Source organism: Nannospalax galili, unplaced genomic scaffold (assembly GCF_000622305.1).
Source record: "Nannospalax galili isolate Female #2095 unplaced genomic scaffold, S.galili_v1.0 scaffold599, whole genome shotgun sequence".
Lineage (NCBI taxonomy): Eukaryota > Metazoa > Chordata > Mammalia > Rodentia > Spalacidae > Nannospalax > Nannospalax galili.
The window spans coordinates 762,082-784,282 of NW_008343079.1; the positions used below are offsets into that span (position 1 = coordinate 762,082).

Here is a 22,201-nt window from a genome sequence, read left to right on the forward strand (position 1 = left end):
CATCCCTGCTTCACCCCTAGCCCTCCTGACAACATTGTAGAAGCAATTCTGAAGATTCACTTAGATTATTTATGAGATTCCATTTTAATCTCATAAATAATACACAACCACTGAGGATGCAGGTGGAGGAAGTGAAACTACCTGCATGTAGTTCCTGACCAGGGATGAGGAAAAACAAGACTGTACAGGTCGTTACCCTCTCTGAGTCTGCTCTGTAAATGACTGCCCACTTTAAGAGCCTGTGCTTGGCTTGCATGTGGAACAGCCTCCCTCCGGTGTGAACTGCATATTTCAGTTGGGTGAGTCAGTAGACTGAAGTGTCACTACATTTTAAATTCTGGTGTTATCTAGTTTGTTTACTGTCTTTTACTCATCCGAAAGGAGAAATGACAATATACGTATACTGTAGAGTTACTGTAAGTTTTCAGTCAATTAATTCTTAGACAATCCTTTGTATAATAACAACACTATTCTGAGAGTTCATGAGCATTAGTGATAAACAAGGAAGAAACTGATGGAAAAGTTGAGAGATAGCCACTAGAAAGACATGTTGGAGGTAGAATTTACTGCGATAGGTCACAAAATGTATAGGAAATGGAAGGGGCCCTGGGAGAGAAGGCAGCATCTCCTGGGATCTCACAGAAGACAGAAAGGGAAAGGCAGGAAGGGAGTTCATCTATACACTTCCCACACTGTTGTGGACCTGAGGAAGGGGCACTGGGCATGGAAGCAGGGCTAAAAAGCTAGGGAAGGTATTGCCCCTTTCCAATGAGTGTCAGAGACTTGAATGCCTCTAAACAGAAGCAAGTTTGGGTGCACCTTAATCACTCCAACAGAATTTTTTTTCCTTTCACTTGTTAAATTATTTTGATCTCTTCTGTTAATGACTTTCAGTGCTACAAATGTTGCCAGGCTGAAACATGCATTATGCACAAGTGGGCAACTCCCCCACTCCCCCCACCGAGAAAACATAATGAATTCGGTGTCAGTGTTTATACAGAAACATTTTTTACTGACTTCAGTTCTGCCTGAAAAACTAAACTTTGTTAATTTTGGTTAACTGAATGGAAGAAATGATATTACTATTGGGTACATATACAGTGTCCTAAGGTGACTTCCTAAATCTTGACTGTTGGGCATATATTTACACCACGAGCAACCAAGAGGTCAGCTGTCATGCTGTATTAAGGATACTGGAGTCAGTCAAAATTCTGGAGTTGTAGGTTTGGCATACCTTAGTAGTCAGACATGCGAAGTACACAAGAAATTTTATCTTAGAAGTTAATTGCTTCTTAGGTAAACAGCTGGCATTAAACTGAATACATCTGAAATTACCTTCAAGCTTTAAATTGGTATTACGCTGATTTATTTTACATGCTAGAGATTTATCCCAAACCCTCGGCGTTTCACTGAATAAATCCATAAGGCGTTACAAAAGACTCAAATTACTATGTTTATAATCATTATAATATTAAGTAACTGTGGTTCTCCTAGGCTTGGGCACTAGCCCACTTCTGCCCTTAGCACCCTAGATCTCTGGAGTACCCTCTCAGTCCAGACCTGACCACCGCATCCTGATCCCTTGCACCCAGATCAGTTCAATAATTCTTCAGTCTAGATTCTTAGTCTTCATACTTGTCCCCACCTACAACCTGCCTTTGCATACCTGAGACCAGTTTTCTATCCTGGCTGCCCCCTGACCCTACCCCAACTTGCCTGGGACTCCAGAGGTCAATCTTCTTCCCTGATAAGTCTGATCTGCCCCCACATCCTAGTCTCTTTCTAGCCTTGGACATCCACCCACTTCTGCAATTAGCACCCACATCTCTGGAGTACCCTCTTAACTCTGCAAGGCAGTGAGTTTTCCAAACCATGCCGTCTCCCCTACCTTGGGACCACCTACAGCATCTCCCACTGCTGCAGCTTTAGGCTTCCCTGCCCTTTAGTAGGGGCCCAGACTTTGGCAGAATGGCTGAGATCGCCTAAATAAAACCTCCACCTAGAAAGCTTCCCAAATTGTACTATGCCTGCTGATTACAGGTGTGCCCAGAAATTAGGAGGAAGCCTGCCATCTAACTTGGGCATCTGTGGGAACACCTGAGTAGCTGGACTAGAGCCATCTGACCCCTCCAATATAAAATCAAGAGAGAACCTGAAGCCTAGACCAACAAGCTTTTCATACCAATAAGAAAATAATAGAGTCACACCAAGTATACAAACAGAAACATGTGGGGGACCTAAAAGCCCCACCTCGCATAGGTCCGAAAGGAAGTTACTGGGGGCATGGCCTGGCTTGCTTTGAAAGTCTGAAGAATACTTCCGCACTGCTGAGGAGTGCATGATCAGCAGTGACCATCCTTAAGACACACCCTCAGTGGGGGAGGGGGGAGTTCCAGGTTCCTTTATAAGCTTTGTAACACCTGCCTGACATCCCGTTGCGTCTGAGTGTCTGGGGAATGGGGGCGGCATGGGCTGGCGAACCGCGTGCTTACTCATCCCCAATCCTCACCTCACCGGAGGTCGCTGGTTTGAACCCCTGGCAGAAACAGACTTAAAAACGGAAGGCCTGAGTCTCACACCAAACTCAGAAACAACAAAAGAAATCCACATGCCAAAGTCACAGTGAAAAAATAACAACATGAAAAACCCAAATAATATGTCCCCTCCAAGCACCAACAGTCCTGTAGAGGAGGTGTACAATGAGAACTCCCTAGAGATAATCCAGGACACAGAAGTAAAAGAAAATTATACACGTGATCAAAGAATTCAATGAGGTTAAAGAACACACAAACAGATCAAAGAAATAAAAGAAGATAGGGATAAATTTCTGACTGAATTCACAAGAGTTGGAAATAGCGAAGAAAATGGGCCGAAATGAAGAAGTAAGTGAAATGCTCAATAAGCCATTTAGAAATGACAGGAGAAAGCCTCACCAATAGAATGAATGAAATTTCAAATAGAATATTGAGACTGGATGATAAAGTTCACAAATTGGACTGCTCAAGCAAGATTATGAAAAATTTAAGAAAATACAGGAATGGAATTTTCAGGAACTGTGGAAAACCATGAAAAGACCAAATTTACACATCATAGGCATAGAGGAAGGAGAAGAATCTCAGGATAATGGTTAGGACCAGATCTTTAACAGGACTGTAGAAGAAAATGTCCCAAAATTAAAGAAAGATATGTCCATACAAATACAAGAAACACACAGAATACCAAATAGGACCAGAAAAGAAAATTCCCATGGCACATCATAGTAAAAACACTAAGTGTACAGAACAAAGAGACAATACTATAAGCTGCAAAAGAAAAACAAGTCACACGTAAAGGAAAATCCATCAGAATTACAGCTGACTTTTCAGCAAACTATGAAAGCCAGAAGAGCCCTGTACCAAAGAATTCCCAGTTCTAAATGACCACAGATGCCAACCCAGAATACTTTACCCAGCCAAAATGTCTATTATAGTTGCAGGGGAAAGAAAAATCTTCCACAACATAAATAGACCAAAACAATTCATGCTCACAAAACCAACCCTTCATAGAATTCTTGAAGTAATACAAAGAGCTGAAGAAAGGAATGACTATATCCAAGGGGTAACAGAAAGAAACCAAATGAAGGTTTAACTGTGAAATGCACAGTTAGACCAATAATGCCAACAGAAATTAAAATGACAGGAATCAATGCACATCTTTCAATAATAACTTTAAATATCAATGGATTGAACTCCCCAGTCAAAAGACACAGACTAGTTGAATAGATTAAGAAACAAAGTCCTACATTCAGGAGAATCCGAAGCCCTCATCTCACCTTGAAGGACAGACACTACCTTAAGGTGAAAGGATGGAAAAATGTGTTCTAAGCAAATGGTACTAAGAAAAAAGCAGGAGTTGCAATTCTAATATCTGAGAAAAGAGACTTCAAACTAAAACTAATCAGAAGAGATAAAGAGAGTCACTTCATTCTGGTCAAAAGAACAATTGACCAAGAAGATATTACAGTCATGAACATAAATACCCCAAACTCTGGTGCACCCAACTTCATAAAAACAGGACTTTAAGACACAGATTAATCACAACTCATTAATAGTAGGGGACTTCAATACCCCCACTGTCTCCATTAGACAGGTCAAGGGGACAAAGAATAAACACAGAGACATCTGAATTAAATGACACCATACATCAAATGGACCTAACAAACATCTTCTAAATATTCCACCCAAACACCAAATAATATACTTTCTATTCAGCACCCCATGGAACTTTCTCCAAAATCGACGACATACTGGGGCAAAAAACAAGCCTCAACAAATAGAAAAAAAATGAAATAACTCCATTCATTCTCTCAGATTACAACAATAAAGCTTAAAATCAACACCTGAAGAAGTCCTCATAACTACATGAACTCGTGGAAATTAAACAACACAATCTTGAATGATGAATGGGTCAAAGGAGAAATTAAGAAAAAAAAAAGTATTCCTGGAACAAAATCAAAAGGATAATACAACACAACAAAATCTCTGGGACACTTTAAAAGCAATCCTAAGAGGGAAGTTTATAGTTCTAAGTGCCTACATTAAAAAATCAGAAAGAGGGGCTGGAGAGATGGCCCAGAGGTTAAGACTGCTCTTGCAGAGGACCAGGGCTCGATTTCCAGCACCCACATGGTGGCTACGAACCATCCTTAACTCCAGTTCCAGGAGAATCCGAAGCCCTCTTCTGACCTCTGCGGCATTGCACAACATGGGTGCACTCACATACATGCAGGCAATACGCTTATACACATAAAATAAAAATAATAAGTAAAATATTTTAAAAATAAAAATAAAAAAATCAGAAAGAACACAAATAAATGACTTAACACTGCAACTCATGATACTTGAAAGGCAACAACAAATGAAACCCAAACCCAGCAGATAAGAAGGAATAACCAAAATCAGAGCAGAAATTAATGAAATAGAAACAAAGAAAACAATACAAAGAATCAATGAATCTAAGAGCTAGTTCTTTGAAAAGATAAACAAGATAGACCCTTAGCCCAGTTAACCAAAAGAAATAAAGAGCAACTCCAAATCAACAAAATCAGAGATGAAAAGGGAAACATGATAACAGACAACAAAAAGATCCAGAACATTATTAGGGAATACTTTAAAAACCTACATGCTACTGAATTTGAAAAGCTGAAAAAGATGGACGTGTATCTAAAATCATGAGAATCACCAAAGCTAAACCAAGAAGAGATCAACAGCTTAAACAGATCCATAACACATAAGGAAATTGAAGCAGTAATACAAAACCTCCCAACTAAAAAAAGCCCAGGCTCAGATGGAGTCACAGCAGAATTCTACCATACATTTAAAGATCTATATCCAGGGGCTGGAGTGTTGGCTCAGCAGTTAAGAACACTGACTGTTCTTGCAGAAGACCCAGGTTTGAATCCCAGCACCCACATGGCAGCTAACAACTGTCCATAACTCTAGTTCCAAAGGATCCAACAGCCTCTTCTGTCCTCCATGGGCTTTGCACAACACGGGTGCACTTATGTACATGCAGGCAATACATGCACACACAAAAAAAAAAGAAATAAATTTTTTTAAAAGATCTATATCCAGCACTACTTAATTTATTCAGAAAGATAGAAACAGAGAGAAAACTTCCAAATTCCTTCTATGAAGCCAGCATCACTCTAATACCAAAACCAGGTAAAGATACAATCAAAAAAGAAAACTATAGACCCATATCTTTAATGAACATAGATGCAAAAATTCTCAACAAAATATTTGCAAACCACATACAGACACACATCAAAAAGGTCATCCACCATGATCAAGACAGATTTATTCCAGAGATGTAAGGATGGTTCAATATATGTAAGTCAATAAATGTCATCAATCATCTAAATTGACTCAAAGAGAAAAACCACATGATCTTCTCAATAGATGCCAAGAAGGCCTTTGACAAGATTCAACATGAATTTATGTTTGAAGTCTTAAAGGGAATTGGACTGGAGGGAACATACCTCAACAAAATTAAAGCCATATACAACAGACCACAGCCAACATCGTTCTAAATGGAGAAAAACTGGAAGTAGTCCCATTAAAATCAGGAACCAGACAAGGCTGTCCACTAGCTCCACTCCTTTTTAATATAGTGCTTGAAACTCTTGCTAAAGCAATAAGACAAGAAAAAGAAATTAAAGGAGTACTAATTGGAAAACAAGAAGTGAAATTATCCCTTTTTGCAGATGATATGATATTATCTCTAAGAGATGCCAAAAATTCTACTAGAAAACTCCTAGAAATGATTAACACTTTCAGTAAAGTGGCAGGTTATAAAATTAATCTAAAAAAGTCAGTAGTCTTTCTATATACCAATAACAAGCAGTTGGAGAAAAAGTATATAAAAACCCTCTCATTTAAAATAGCCTCAAAAAAATAAGATACCTTGGAACAAATCTGACCAAAGACATTAAAGAACCTCCACAAAGAAAATTTTTAAATCTTTAAAGAAAGAGATTGAGAAAGACACCAGAAGATGGAAGGACCTCCCATGCTCATGGATTGGAAGAATTAATATTGTGAAATGACCATCCTACCAAAAGCCATTTATAGATTCAATGCAATGCCAATCAAAATTCCCATGACATTCTTCACAGAATTAGAAAAACAAATCATCCTAAAACTCAGGTGGAAGCACAAAAGACCCTAGATAGCCAAAGCAGCCCTGAGCACAAAGAGCAATGCCTGTGGGGTAACTATACCAGATTTCAAACTATATTACAGAGCTATCATCAAAAAAACAGCATGGTACTGGCACAAAAACAGACCCATAGATCAATGGAATGTAATTGAAGACCCAAACATGAGTACATGCAATTTCAGTCACCTGATATTTGACAAAGGGACCAAGGACATTCACTGGAAGAAAGCATGTTCAGCAAATGGTGCTGACAACACTGAATCTCCACCTGTAGAAGAATGAAACTAAACCCTTATCTTTCACCTTGCACAAAAGTCAACTCCAAATGGATCAAAGACCTCAAAGTAAAGCCCTAAAACTCTGAAACTGTTAGAAGAAAACATTGGCAAAAACCTACAAAATATAGGTATAGGAAAGGACTTTCTAAACCGGGTATCAGTTGCTCAGGAATTAAGGTCAAGAATCAAAAAGTGGGACCACATTAAACTAAAAAACGTTCTGTACAGCAAAAGAAACAACCAAGAAAGTGAAGACAAAACCCAGAGTAGGAGAAAATCTTAACCAATGACAGATCTGACCAAGGTTTAATAACCAGAATATATAAAAAACTTAAAAAACAAAGACTCAAGAAAGCAAGTAACCCAATTAATAGATGGGCTAAATATCTAAACAAAGAGTTCTCTAAAGAAGAAGTAAAGATGGCTAAGAAACATCTTAAAGGTGTTCAACATCATTAGTAATTAGGAAAATTCAAATTAAAACCAGTTTAAGATTTCATCTTACCCCAGTCAGACTGGCTAAGATCAAGAGAACAAATGATACCAAATTCTGGAGAGGATGTGGGGAAAGGGCAATGCTCATCCACTGTTGACGGGACTGCAAACTCATGCAACCCCTATGAAAAGCAGTGTGGAGAATTCTTTAAAAACTAAAAGTGAATCTACCATTTGACCCAGTTATATCACTCCTTGGCGTATACCCAAAAGACTCATCCTAGTGCAGAGATACTTGCACATCCATGCTTGTTGCTGCTCTTTTCACAATAGCTAAGAGATGGAAGCAATCTAATTGTCCCTCAACTGATGAGTGGATAATGAAAATGTGGTACATTGACACTATGGAATTTCACTCAGCGTAAAGGAAGACGAAATCATGAAATTTACAGGTAAATGGATGGAACTAGAAACTGTTATACTAAGTGAAGTAACACAGACTCAGAAAAACAAAAGATGTATGTTCTCCCTCATATGTGGTTCTAGCACCAAATCCTTATATGTGAGTATGTTTCCAGATATAACTACAGGAACCAGGATAATGAAAAGGAAACAGGGGGATAAAGGGAAAGAAAGAGGAGAACAGTAGTAAACAGGTGTTACTAAGGGAGAAATGGATAAAAATGGGGCTATTTGATTAGGAAGGGGGAGAGAAGGTTATACAAGGGAACTTGGGGATAAAGGGAAAGAAGGAGCTCAAGAGAGGTGGGTCCATAGGAGACTGGGATTATCAAGGGAGTATTGGGAAAAAACGGAGACACTTTAAATGGGGAAACCAAGACAGAAGGGTTAGACAGGGAGAAAGAGGAGAGATCAATAATGCCTAACTAGTTTTAAAAACCAGAGGGAATCATATTAATCCAACAACCTAACAACAAATTGTACAGTCTTTAGCTATACACACAGATTCAAGCACAATATCTCTACCTGAGTCCATGTATATAGCTAAAAACTACATAACATGAAACAGTGCCAGACAGGAGAAAACTTCCTTTGAGTTGTTTGCCAGGATGGTCCAAGAGACTCCCAAAATTACACAGGCTATTGCCACAGTCTGGATGTCCTCCCAGAACTTGAAGGTAAGTCCCTACTGCTGAAGATAGAACATACTTCGGACACAGGATTTGGAGCAATAGAGCTGGAACTGACCTGAAACCACTTCCCCTGAAGTCTACCTCTCATAGCTTTGGAGAGCACTATGAAGGTGCCAAGGAAAACATCATTCAGTGGTCCAACACCAGCTTCAAGACCAAATAACCACATCAAAGGCTAATCGCATCAAAGGTACAGCATAGGACACTGGTGCAATAGTGGCGCTTTTATCTTAGGATCAATCAACAGCTACATAGTTGGACTAAAAGCCTACTCAATGGGAAGAAACTCAAGTGTGGTACTGTAAACATAACCAAATACACATGACTGGAGTGGTCATAGATCTTAGAGAAAATCCCAAGATGGTCACATGCCTAGACTAATGTAATTTCTTACCGTGTGCAAAATATGTATCCTTATATTTACAGACAAATATCCCAGTCACCACTTATCAAAGAAGCATATTTTGTACCAGTCGGAGACTATTAAGTACCACGACTGGTCTCACAGAAATTGTCTATGAATTGCCCAGGCCTAAGCAGCACATCTACAATGTAACCTGTATACCTAACGCACACAGAACATAGAACAGGGGTAAAGAAGAGGACACTAATGAATCTCTCAATTCTCAGTAATGAAGATCCTTCTGGCAACAGAGGTCCAGGAACACAAAACATCACAAATAACCAAAACATAGAGCTTAAGAGTCTACAGAATGTTGATCCTTAGACAGGACTCATATTAAACTTCACCCACCCAGGGCTCAGGGACCATATGAATGACCATATGGAAACAGAGTCCTACAAGCTCCTGGGACCGGCTCATGTGACTCTATGGCAATGGTGTCAGCATACACAAATCCCATGTAAACTTGGGCAGACAAAAATTCAGCATAAAACTGGGGAAATGAACAGCAGACCCCAATCTTAGCTGAAGAAATAATGGCAACTGATTGCTGCTAGGTAAGGAAGAGCTGATCTTCCTAAAACAAGAAGCTCTAGATAAGCTGACTAGACCTCAGTGGATGGACTTGCACTGGGGAATGCCTGGGGACACTGACTTGACCCAGTTGGCCCTAACACAGTTGACAGAGTATATGTGTTCCAGTGGTGGGGGGCGTTATGGGAGGGTGCCAGTGGGGACAGGGATATAAGGATGATTAAGACTAATATATTCTGTATGAAACACACAAAATTAAATAAAAACAAATTACAAAAATATTAATCAAGTGCTATGTACTAACCACTGTTGTAGGCACTAGAATCTATTATTTGATTTTTTTAGATCTTTAAATAATAGCATAATGAACATGCTATACACACAAAATAAATAAATGAAAATGCTATCTTCATCATACGTATTTTAAAAAGCGGAAAACTGGGATTGAAAATGATAAAGTGATTTGCCCACAGTCACAGACTAAGTATGTGACAATCAAGCCAAGATTCATCTGACACGAAACATATTCTTATTGCATATGTTCCCCTAGAGCCTAAAGACAGCTTTTATTCCTTTCAGAAGGTATTCTTCCTTCTAAACTTCAAGTTACTTTCTGTTCCGTAAACTCTTTGAGTCAACACTGTGATAATTTCAGCCTAGCTTAAGAGGGTGCTAATCAGCACATTTGGAAGTGAAGTATGAGTTAATAGTGCTTGACTGTAAAAAGCCCTTTCTAATCCTTCACATAACTCTGCTTCAATATCATTTCCACCCCATAAGGACTCTCATCCACAAGAAGAATGCAATTCTTGGTTCCTGCTTTCCCACTTGTGTTGGAGTACTAACACCATTTCATCTACCCTGAGACACACAATTCCCAGAAAATAAGAACCATGCCTTCTTCTATGTATCCCCAGACTCTGCCACATAGTAGGCCTTCAGAAAATATGTATTTCCTAGACCTGAACCATTCTACTTCTCCCAAAAACACAGAGGTAGGATAATGTAAGCATTCTCTTTGAGCTAATGTACTCAGAAACTACAAGCACAGGTTTCTATGACAACCAGCCTGCTAGGGGAAGGGAGAGTGCTGCAATGCTTGCCGTGATTGAAAAGCCTGTTGCCTGATTTTCATCAGGCCCTCTCTGATTTCTCCAGTCCCTCGCCAGTGGGACCAGGATCAGTTTCCACAGCTAATTTGCATACTGTTATTATTCCACAACTGCTGCTGGGTATCCCAGTGTTTGCTGTATTGGATAGTCTCCAGAGACTAGTAAGGAGAGCATTAATTCAGATAGCCCTAGAGCCGGCTCCATCATGACTCAAGGCAGAGCCTGGAGCTGGGAGCAGGTACTCTCAGTGCTCTGTTCCAGCAGCTGCACTGGAAGAGCCCAGCAGGGGATCATGCAAATGCAGTTCAGTGTAAACATAGCAGATGCCTGTCTTTGCACTCAGACCTGACTTGCACTGGCCCCACTTCTTAGTGAGGGACTAGAACCCAAGTGTTTCTTGGCCTGGGTAAAGTAAGCAGTCTCTGTAAGTACCTCGCTTAGTACAAAATTCAAAACCCTTGTTTGGTTAGTCTTTAATTCAGATAAATGATTACCTTAGTCTGATGATTTGGATGTTCCTTCCTTCATTCCTGCCAGCCTCCTTCCCCCAATTCTTACTGTTACCACAAAGTCCACAAATCACATTTTACAAGTGAAGTCAGTGAAATCGTATGGAGTATTTGATGAGCAATCAGGAAAGCTAGGGCTAAAATTTGTGATCTGCGTTACTTGGGTAGATGTGAACAAGTCACTTCACCTCTCACCTCCTTGATTAACCTGAATCCCCTTCCTGCTCAGGGAGGATGTACAGTTACATGTGTCTCATCCTACAGGTGTACCCAACACAAATATAACTACTATGGGTGCAGGGGCCTATTGCAAACTGTAAAGTAAAAAACATCGGTGACTGTTGAGGACTCGTGACTGAAACTACTAAGATACTGTTTCAGGAAACAGGCTCGTTTTCTGTCGCCTTACAAGACGTCTTACACGTTAGGTCGGTTAAGCTTTGAAAACAAATACCAGCTGCTAATGAGATTAGTGTTTGTCTGCTAATTCCCTTTCTTCTTTTCACTTGACACACCTGGGTTGTAAATTGGGGAATTGCCTCCATTGAACTGGCCTATGGCCATATCTGTGGGGCATCTTCTTGATTGTTGTGTGATGTGGGAGGGCCCAGCCCACTGTGGGTGGTGCCACCCCTGGGCAGGTAGGCCTGTGTTGCATAAGAAAGCAGGCTGAGCAGGGGCCAGGGGAGCAAGTTACTAAGTAGCGATCCCCCATGGCCTGTGCTCAAGTTCCTGCCTCCAGTTTCCTGCCCTGAGTTCCTCCCTTGGGATCCCTGATGAACTATGACCCAGGAAATGTAAGATAAATAAACCCTTTCTTCCCCAAGTTGGTAGTGGTCAGTGTTTTGTCACAGCAATGGAGAAACAAAGTAGGACAGTGGTTAAGAGCTGGTGTTCTTGCAGAGGGCCAAGTTTGGTTCCCAGCACCCACATGGCTTTACACAACTGTCTGTAACTCCAATTCTAGGAGATCCAACACTCTCTTTTGGCCTCCATGGGCACCAGGCACACATGTAGCATATATACATACATGCATACAGACACACACATTCACATAAATAAAAATAAATCTTAAAATAAATCACTAAACTCTAATTAGATTTTAAAAATTCTATTTTTTTTTTCAGCATACAATACCCAATACTGGGAGCATCTGGAAAATTGGATACCCTTGTTGTGCATTTCCAATAGAAGAAATTATTGTTTGGAGAAAATTACATAGCACTATCTACTAAAATTCAAATTATACCTATCCTTTCATCTAGCAGCTTAGCTTTTGGCTGCTATGCTAAAAAAAAGTGAAACGCAAACACTAATTTGTAAGCATATGCATGTGTTATAGCTATGTTTACTTCAACATTATTTTTGGTGACAAAAATTGGAGGAAAATAATTTACTTTCCATAAATAACAGCATTCTTGAATAGTACATGATGTGCCACTGGCTATCGTACCACTACTTTTAAATATGAGTCAAAACGTTTGTTTACTTAGCAACTGGCATTACAGATATGAAGTCACGTGTAAATAAAAGGCCCCATGTCAACATGTGGACTAAGACCCTATTTTAACTTAAAAGTGAATAAATACATACATCTACTTATAAACTTGTATTTTATATGCATCTGATAGAATGAAAAGAGTAAAAGCAGGTTTCGCTGATGATATTAATAGGAACATGTGTTCGGGATCTTGGTGTTTCTATTCATCAGTACATTCCTTTCCTTTATAACAACAGTTACCAGGCCTCTAGAGTGTATAACAAATATCTGTTATGAAACTGTAACAATCTGGATTCTTGTTATTACTCCGCACCTTGTGATTTCATAGGTCAAAGCCCAGAAATCTCAGATAATTCTCTTGATGGAACATTGTCCTATGAGGTCAAGAATCAAAACTAACTTTTTGAAGGCTATGTAACAAAAAACACAGCACCAGGTAGAAGAAACCTCCCTTTGAGTTGTTACTCAGGGTAGTCCAGGAGACTCCCAAAATAACACAGGTTACTGGACAGCCCTTGATTACCTCCCAGAAATTGCAGATAAGAACCCTATTGATGAAAAGAGGTGACACTTCAGACACAGGACCTGGAGTGACTGAGCTGGAACTGACCTGGAATCTTCCTCCCTAAAGACTAGCTCTCATGGTATTAGAGGATACTACACACCCTACTAAGGGAGAAAACCAATCAATGGTCCTTCCCAGCTGTAAACTTAATAATCAAGAATAACTGGCCCAGCAAAGTATTGCTATTGGTGCAGAGGTGGCACTTTTATCTTGAGGGTAATCAACTGTCTAATGGGACTTAGTGGTAAGAAATTGCTCAATGAAAAGGAACTCCTGTGTGATACTGTAAACATAGCCAAATATACATGGCTGGAAGGGTCAAAGATCCTAGAGAAAAACCCACTTTTGCCATATTCCTATACCAATATAATTTCTTACTTTATTCTAAATATACATCCTCCTGTTTACTAACAACTGTACTTTCACCCCCTCATCAAAGAAACTTCTTTTTGAAACAGATGAAAACTATTACAGAGTTCCCGTTCAAATGCAGTTAATAAGTGCTTGTGAGACACTTGACCCTAAGTGACACATCTTCAATGCAACCTCTATACATAGGATGAAGGCATCTCTCAACTCTCACCAGAGAAGTTTTCCTTATGCTGCAAATGATGATTAATACAAAACCCCACAACTGGTCAATGTACAGAGAACAAGAAGTCACAGAGTGCTTATCCCTGAATAGGACACCTATTTCAAACTTCTTTCTCCCAAGGCTCAGGGATCATTGCGTAAGAGGAAGTAAAAAGATTGTAAAAGCCAGAATGTATGGATGACCACAAGGAAACAGAGTCTTCCAGACAGCTGGTCAGTTAATCATATTAACTACTTACAGCAGTGGTGACAGAATGTACAAGTCCTGCGTAAACTCAAACCAGACAAAATTACAGCATAGACATGGGGAAGTGGATAAGAAATCCCAACCCAATTTAAGGAACTTCTGGAAAGTGATGGCTGCTGGGAGACAGTGTCTTACAGGGATGGGACCCTTGGTGGCCCAGTGGATGGACCTACACTGAAGGGCATTTGAGGACACAAATCAGAATCTATAGACCATATGTTATATAAATATATATATATATATATATGAGTGCATGAAATTGGGTGGGGGCAGTGGGGGGAGTTGCAATAGAGGAGGGGATCTAAATACCTCAAACTATGCTATATAAAAATCACAAAAATTCAGTAAAAACTTTTTTTTAGAAAAACAGATTAACAAGAAAAAAAGTATTTGGACAATACAAATTGAACTTGATGGGCTCAAAAAAAAAAAAAGAAAGGACTAAAAGTTGGGGGGTGGGGAGGTGGAGTGTATCTGAGAGAGGTGGATATAATCAAAATACATTGTATGAGATATTCAAAGAATTAATAAAAATATTTTTAAATGCTAATTTTTCTATGAATCTTACCCTAAATCACACATAAGAATTTCTGTATTTCTTGTGAGGTTTTCTCTTCTCTCTTTCTTTTTCTTTCTTTCTTTCTTTCTTTCTTTCTTTCTTTCTTTCTTTCTTTCTTTTCTTTTTCTGTTACTCGGTTTGGAGGCAAGGTGTCATTCTATAGCCCAGGTTGGCCTGGAGCTAATCATGTAGCTTAGGCTAACCTCAGAATCATAGCAGTTCTCCTGCCTCTTCCACCCAAAACAGAAATTAGAGGCATGAGTCAGCACTCCAATGTTCCTTCTGAGTTTTCTTAAAGAGGTATACCTGGGGCTGGAGGTGAAATTCAATAGTAGAAGCATTTACCTAGGCTGCACAGCATGCATAAGGCCCTGAGTGCAACAAAATCAGCAACAATAAGAAAAAGTGTACCTGAATTACAGTTAAAGGAAGAGATGTTACAAAGGAGTCTTACGAGTAAAACTTTAACAAACATTAAAATGGGAAATGGTGTAGAAAAAAATACATATAAAAATTGGGAGAAACATGTCTTGCACTTGGGTTAATATGTACTGTTGTTTGTCCTCCCCAGCCTTTGGAGTAAGGCTGTCATCAGCCCTTGGCAGCATTCCTCCATCGCACTCACACACAACCTCAGAGTCTTCCTAAGCACATTGCAGTGACTTCTCCAGTTGATGAAGTTTGTAGATGTTTAAGTCTGCTGGGTATTCCTGATGTGCCCACATTTGGTAAACCCTGGCCATTGTTTTGTTGTAACAGGTTTGACAGAACAACTCCTTGGTCCAAGCGGAAATTCTGTAGGCTTTGCTTCTTTAGCCAGAAGCTAAATAGAATCCAAGTAAGATTTCAGTTCTTACCTGTCGTAAATCATATATGCTTAGGACAATGGAGATAACGGTCAAAATGATGATGGCCACAGAGTATTCTATGTAACCCTGAGACAGCCACAGAGTTAGGGTGAAGGCTTGGAACACATAGAATGGATTTAAAACCTGTGGATACAAAAACGCACAGGAGTCACTTGAGTGCACCTTGGTAGCAATCAGGATGATGTCATCTCTTTATAGAATGTCTTTCCCATTTTTAGAAACCTGTAATAACCTCTATTAAGAATTTACTTAGAACTCAATTAATTTAGGCAAAGGCAATGTCAAGCACATAGATGTGAACAGCAGAAGCAAAATTATTTTAAGCACTCAGAGCTGTGCTCACAAATTTGCAATTCTTATTTTGAATTTCAAAAAAATATTTCACCAGTAACAAAATTCAACGATTTAACATTTCCCAGTACTGGGGGAAAAACATGATTCGGGCTGAGTTTAAAATGAACTTTGAACTGTCTCAAGAGATTAATCGTTCATGTCATCACATGCGCAGTGAAAATGAAAACTCTTCTTTTATCCAGGTAATTTTAAAACGACATGTTCTTTTTCTGAGAATTGTCATGTTCCTTCCCTAGAACAAGGAAGGGTCCTGAACAGCACTGTGTTTCCCAAGGCTGCCAGTAACATGGACAGGGGGGCATCACCATCTGCAATGCTGGTCAACCATGTATGCATGTTTTGTCTCTTGATAACACTGTCAGCATTTTTTATTTCCCATTTTGATCTTATTGCTTCATATTAATAATTATAGTAGAGGGCTATGATTGAGCTCAGTTGTAGAGCACTTATCTAGCATACCCAAGGCTCTGGGTTCAATTCTCAGTACCACAAAAATACACACATACACACATACATACATACATGTAACAAAGAGAACAAAGCCAAGGAACTAAAGGAAGGTCCCAGGATACACAGAGACAAAAAACACTTAAGAGCCCATTAGAACAGAGAGAGGATTTTTTTTCTTAAGGAAATGTTCATAAATTAGGTGAAAAACTGACTAAAATCAGTAACTAAAACTGTCTCTGAACGCTAGTTTCTATAATTCTCTCATATATTAAAAAATTCCACTTTATTCCTGAAAATGAATTGATATTTAGTTAATAACTTAATGAGCTACACATATTTTGTTTCTTAAGCCTTGGATATAATTTATAAATTTAAAAAGCTTTTGTTTCCTGATGTTTCTTATTATTTCCAGCTCATCTGCTTTACTTACAAATTATAGCTCTTGAATTCACTCCTCATAAAATGCTCTAATTATAGATTGTATACTAATGATAACATAATTTTGAGTTTATAGAAATCCAGTGGAAAATTGGTTAAATATTTCTTATGGAAGAAACAGTATCATCATAATTAATTTAACCCCTTATTCAATATTATTTTACACTAAATATGAAGGAGCTGGAGAGATGGCTCAGCTATTCAGAGCACTGGCTGCTCTTGCAGAGGACCCAGGTTCAGTTTCTAGCACCCACATGATTTCTAACACCTATAACTCCAGTTCCAGAGGATCCAACACCCTCTTCTGATCTTCGTGGTCATTGCACACACAAATGCACTTACACGCATGCAAAACACTCATACACATTTAAAAAACAAATTTTAAAATACATGTGAAGCAATTTTACTCCTTTTGTTTATTTGTTTGCTTGCTCTTTTTCTACTAATGGCCTGTTGATATGTGCTGGAAATTACAGCACTCCTTTAAAATAGATCAAGGGCTAGAGAGAGGCTCAGTGGTTAAGAGTATTGGCTGCTCTTGCAGCGAACCCAGGTTTTATTTTCCACACCCACATGCTGGTTAACAACCTTTGGGAACTCCAGTTCCAGGCAAATCTGCTGCCCTCTTCTGACCTTCGTGGGTACAGGGTGCACCTACTTACGTGCAGGCAACACACTCATACACATAACATAAAAATAATAAATAAAATATTTAAAGTAGATCAAATTGATATTAGGGGAATATTAAGCAACTTGAAAAAGTACTTCGATAAAATGTTTACAAAGCATCCTGCATTTTGATGATTGGGAGACTATGCATATGTGGGTGGGAAAAGGCATACTGAAAATCTCTATACCTTTTCCCTTTTTGCTGAGAACCTAAAACTGATCTTAAAAAGTAATGTTAAAATAATGGTGGCCTGGTTTTTGCTCCAGATGCAGAACAATGATGGATAAAATTTTATATTAGAAAGTTAAGGTCATATTCCAAAACGAAATGACTATTTTCATGGGTTAAAAAGAGGTTTGAAACATGCAGAGGCTGGCAAGATGGCTTGGTGGATAAAGGTGCTTGACAGTACAAGCATGGTGATCTGAGTTCAATCCCAGAACCCACATAAAGGTATAAAGAAAAAATAGACTAGAAAAGTTGTTTTTGACCTCCCCACACATACAAGCCTTGGTACACTCACTCCCCCCCAAACACACACACACACACGCACACTCATCATGCATTCACAAGTGCATATAATATTTTTTTAAAGAATTAGACTGAAAATATGCAGCATTCAATAGAGACAAACCATCAGCTTAGGGGGTTCTGGACCAGATCTACACAGCAATAGTTAGTTCTAGAGACAAAAGGGACAAAAAGTCTCCCATAAGAAGCAGGAGACTGAAATTTGGCCTATGGTGAAAAACAGAGGTGGTAGTAGAGTTTCTGCTCCTGTGCAGAGGCTGAAAAACATCCTGGCTCAGCAGCTGAGGGTCAAACAGGAGAGAATAGGGTTCACGACACACTCATGAACTATGCCAAGTTCCACAGTCTGTGAGAACCTGGTGACGAGTCACTAAGGGACAAGCACCCCACCTACAACATGGGTTTATTTCTGAACCAGTGACCACTGGGGACCATGGAAGAGGGACAGCAAACACAGGGGGGAGGGGAGAATGGAAGTGGTAAATGTCCCATTTAAGGTTGACTTACACAAAAGCAATAATAACAATGTCAAAGTACTCAGGATAACATTAAAAAGTAAGGTTGACTTACACAAAAGCAATAATAACAATGTCAAAGTACTCAGGATAACATTAAAAAGTAAACCAATAGGGCTGGAGAGATGGCTCAACTGTTAATGGCATTGACTGCTCTTGCAGAGGACCCTGGTTCAATTCCCAGCCCCACATGTAACTCCTGTTCCAGGGGATCCGATGCCCTCTTCTGAACTCTGAGGGCATTGCACAACACTGGTGCATTTACACACATGCACGCTATACTCATACACATAAAATAGAAATAAAATATTTTTGAAAAAGCCAACTACTAACAGAAGTCACACTCAAGATGTGACAAATAGTAAAGCAATTTTTAAAGGACCAAAATGATACATTTCAAATTCTCAGAAATCACACAGGTAATACCATTGTCTTGTGGTACAACTTATGACCCCTCCCAAAAGACTTCACGTGTTGAAGCTCTAAACCCCAGTGTCATGGCATTTGGAGGTGGAGTCTGGAAGGCAATTAGGTTTACATGAAATCACAAGTTTGGCCCCCTTAAAGGAAGAGATCAGCAATCCCTCTCCATTGTGAAGGCCATAGGGAGAGGTTGGTGATCCTTAGGCCAGGTAGAGTTCTACCAGAAACAGGAGGGAGGGACCTGGATCTTGGATTTTCCATCCAAGCTATGTTATTTTGTTTACTAGCTTGAGCAGGTTAAGACACACATCATTACCACCACATTAAAAAAGTATGCAAATACCTGGCGTAGTGGCATACACCTTTAATCCCAGCACTCGGGAGGCAGAGGCAGGCAAATTTCTGTGAGTTCAAGGCCAGCCTGGTCTACATAGTGAGTTCTAGAGCAGCTGAACTCACAGCTGAGGAGACTCTGTCTCAAAAAGACCAAAAAAACAAAACAAAACAAAAACACAAAAAAAAAGAAAGAAAAAATGCAAATACCTGGCGTAGTAGCATACACCTTTAATCCCAGCACTCAGGAGGCAGAGGCAGGCAAATTTCTGTGAGTTCAAGGCCAGCCTGGTCTACATAGTGAGTTCTAGAGCAGCTGAACTCACAGCTGAGGAGACTCTGTCTCAAAAAGACCAAAAAAACAAAACAAAACAAAAACACAAAAAAAAAGAAAGAAAAAAGAAAAGAAAACAAAGAAGCAGAGTGGAGTGAGCTGTGTTACAAAGAGGAGCCTGACTGTCACTGGGAAGTGACTCTGAGCTTAAAATAAGGGGTTATTGGGCTGGTAAGGTGGCTCAGCAGGTGAAGGCACTTGCTGTTAAACCCAAGGACCCAAGATTGGTCCCTTGAGACCCACATGGTAGAAGCACGGAGCAGACTCCTGTGAGTTGTCTTCTGACATCTGACACATGCGTGTGTGTACTTGCACACACACACACACAAGCACATACACACAATAAATAAATGCAACAGATAAATAAATAAGAAGTAAATAAGAAGCTATTGAAAAAGACCAGTTAGAAATCCTAAAATCAAATGTGTTCATTTATCGAAATTAAATAAAACTCAAAGCCATCAATGGGTAAATTCTAGACTAATGTCGGGAGCAGTAACAAAGAGAAGCAGCTAAAAGAAGAGCAGAGATAGCATCCCACTGAAGAGTGCAATTTTTTAGCGATTCCTCTGAGATCAGGGAGTAAAAATCAGATTGTTTTTCAAAATGAAAGAAAATAGCTAGTTACCTGTTTAACAAGCAGCTTCCATATGGGCTGGATTTCCACCTCTATGGCATTGGGTCCACACACCAACCTTCTGTGGGAGATTGACCATCCGTCAGTGTCACACCTACAAGCTCAGTGACAAGTAGGCACAAGCAAGCGGACCAACAACCAAGCTGTCCTTTCAGCATTTTGTGACTTCAGTTAATCAATACTAGGCTCATGTAACCCTAAACTATGAATATATTTTTAAGATGAAAATCAATGCATGAGGAACAGAGGTTTGCTTTTTTTTCTAGTTTAAAATGTCTTTAATACAACCTAGTTGCTCAAAATGAATTTAGAAAGACATTTTGGAAAATAATTTGATTACATCCTAAGAGCAGCAAAAAAGGCAGGGAAATCAAGATGACCCTAGACTTACTAGGCTTTCAGATTACCCCGGACATTAATGATCTTGGCTGTCCTACCTTGGAATCCCTAACACCCAGGACAGGGCCTTTGTGTATGAACCCAATCAATGTACCAGTGAAAGAACAAATTCACAGGAATATAATCTATGCTCTTCACTTATAAATGTATGCTTCACATACAAGGTACAATATACATGTTTATTAGCAAAAGAAGCCCTTATGTTTGTATTGTATTTTATAATTCTTAGGGTTCTTTCAAAAGATTGATTTGATCCTGACTTTAGGCGACACTTTAGAAGGCTAATATCCTTATATTGCCAAAAGGAAAAACTGCTTGCTCTGGGTCTGCCAAAGATTCACATAACTGATATTAATCATGACAGTATAGCTTTTGAGCATCATGTTAACAAATGTTTTATTTTATCACTGCTTATAAAGAAAACTAAAGTTTGGATAAATTAAGGGATTGTCCCAGTTTCTCAGGGCCAACCTTCCAACCACAGCCTGATGTTACTTCACAGCTCTGCCTTGACAGGTACCAGCAGGGAGAGCATTGGTCTCAGTAATATCAACTACAGTTGATGAGCCCAAGTTGATGATTCTTATTTAGTTTTTTTGTTTTTTGTTTGTTTGTTTGTTTGTTTTGACAGGGTCATCCTATAGTCCCAGCTAGACCAGAACTTGCTCTGCAGACCAGATTGGCCTTCATCTTACAGAGATCTGCCTCTGCCTCTGCCTCTGTCTATGCCTCCCAAGTGCTGGAATTACTACCATGCCTGGCTCAGTTTATGACATTTTTATTATTTGTTTTTATTTTATATGTGTGAGTGTTTTGCCTGAATGTATGTAAGTGCACCCATGTCATGCAATGCCCACAGAGGCCAGAAGAGGGTGTCAGATCCCCAGAACTAGAGTTAAAGACAGTTGTTAGCTGTCATGTAGATGCTAGGAACCAAACCCAGGTCCTCTGCAAGAGCAGCCAGTGCTCTTAAATGCTGAGTCATCTCTCCAGACCCAGTTTATGACACTTAAACCACACTACCCCAACTCCAATTATTGCTTGTAAGGGATAGAGATACTCACATACTAACATCTTCCACCTCTATACTGTGTGGAAACACTGAGGCTTGGGGGTGTGAAGAGGCAGTGAGGAAGAGTAGCCATGCTGCTAGATGACTTCATGAGACCCTAAACCTTACATGGGGACCTCAAAAGACAGCAATTCAAGCCATGTTGAGTCATAGTCATTGGCAATAACCCGTTAGCCAATTGTCTCAGGACTCAGAACTAAATCTTCTTATCTACATGGAGTACTCTTGCCACAGTCTTTACTTTGTAGATGCCTATTCAGCCTTAGAGAGCCAAATCTGACAACTAAGCTGAGTGGTTAAGAACTGTGAGCCAACAGAACTAGCTTTGCATCCAGCTAAGCCTTTGGCCTTGTTCCGTCTACCTGGCCCAGGTTCCTTGCATCTTTGCAGGGTTTCCTGTCTTGCTCCATTTGGATCTCAAAGAAGTACCTCTTTGTTGAGGCCTCCCCTAACAACTCTATTTAAAATAGCCATCCCCAGCCTGGGAATGTGGCTTAGGGTAGATTACTTGCCTAACATGTGCAAGACTCCAGGTTTGCTCCCCAGCACGGGAAAACAAAACAAAACTTCCCTCTCTTTCAGCTCA

The 22,201-nt window shown here is 39.6% G+C and overlaps 1 protein-coding gene across 1 annotated transcript in view; it reads right to left on the reverse strand.

Moving 5' to 3' along the window:
• Atp13a5 (ATPase 13A5) overlaps nt 1-22,201 on the reverse strand; it is a 129,007-nt gene that overhangs the window by 79,979 nt on the left and 26,827 nt on the right. The window contains exons 6-7 of the mRNA XM_008839020.2: nt 20,136-20,205; nt 15,448-15,582 (exon numbers count right to left, since the gene is read on the reverse strand). Of these exons, the coding sequence (XP_008837242.1) occupies nt 15,448-15,582; nt 20,136-20,205 (205 nt within the window). The remainder of the gene's footprint in view (nt 1-15,447; nt 15,583-20,135; nt 20,206-22,201) is intronic.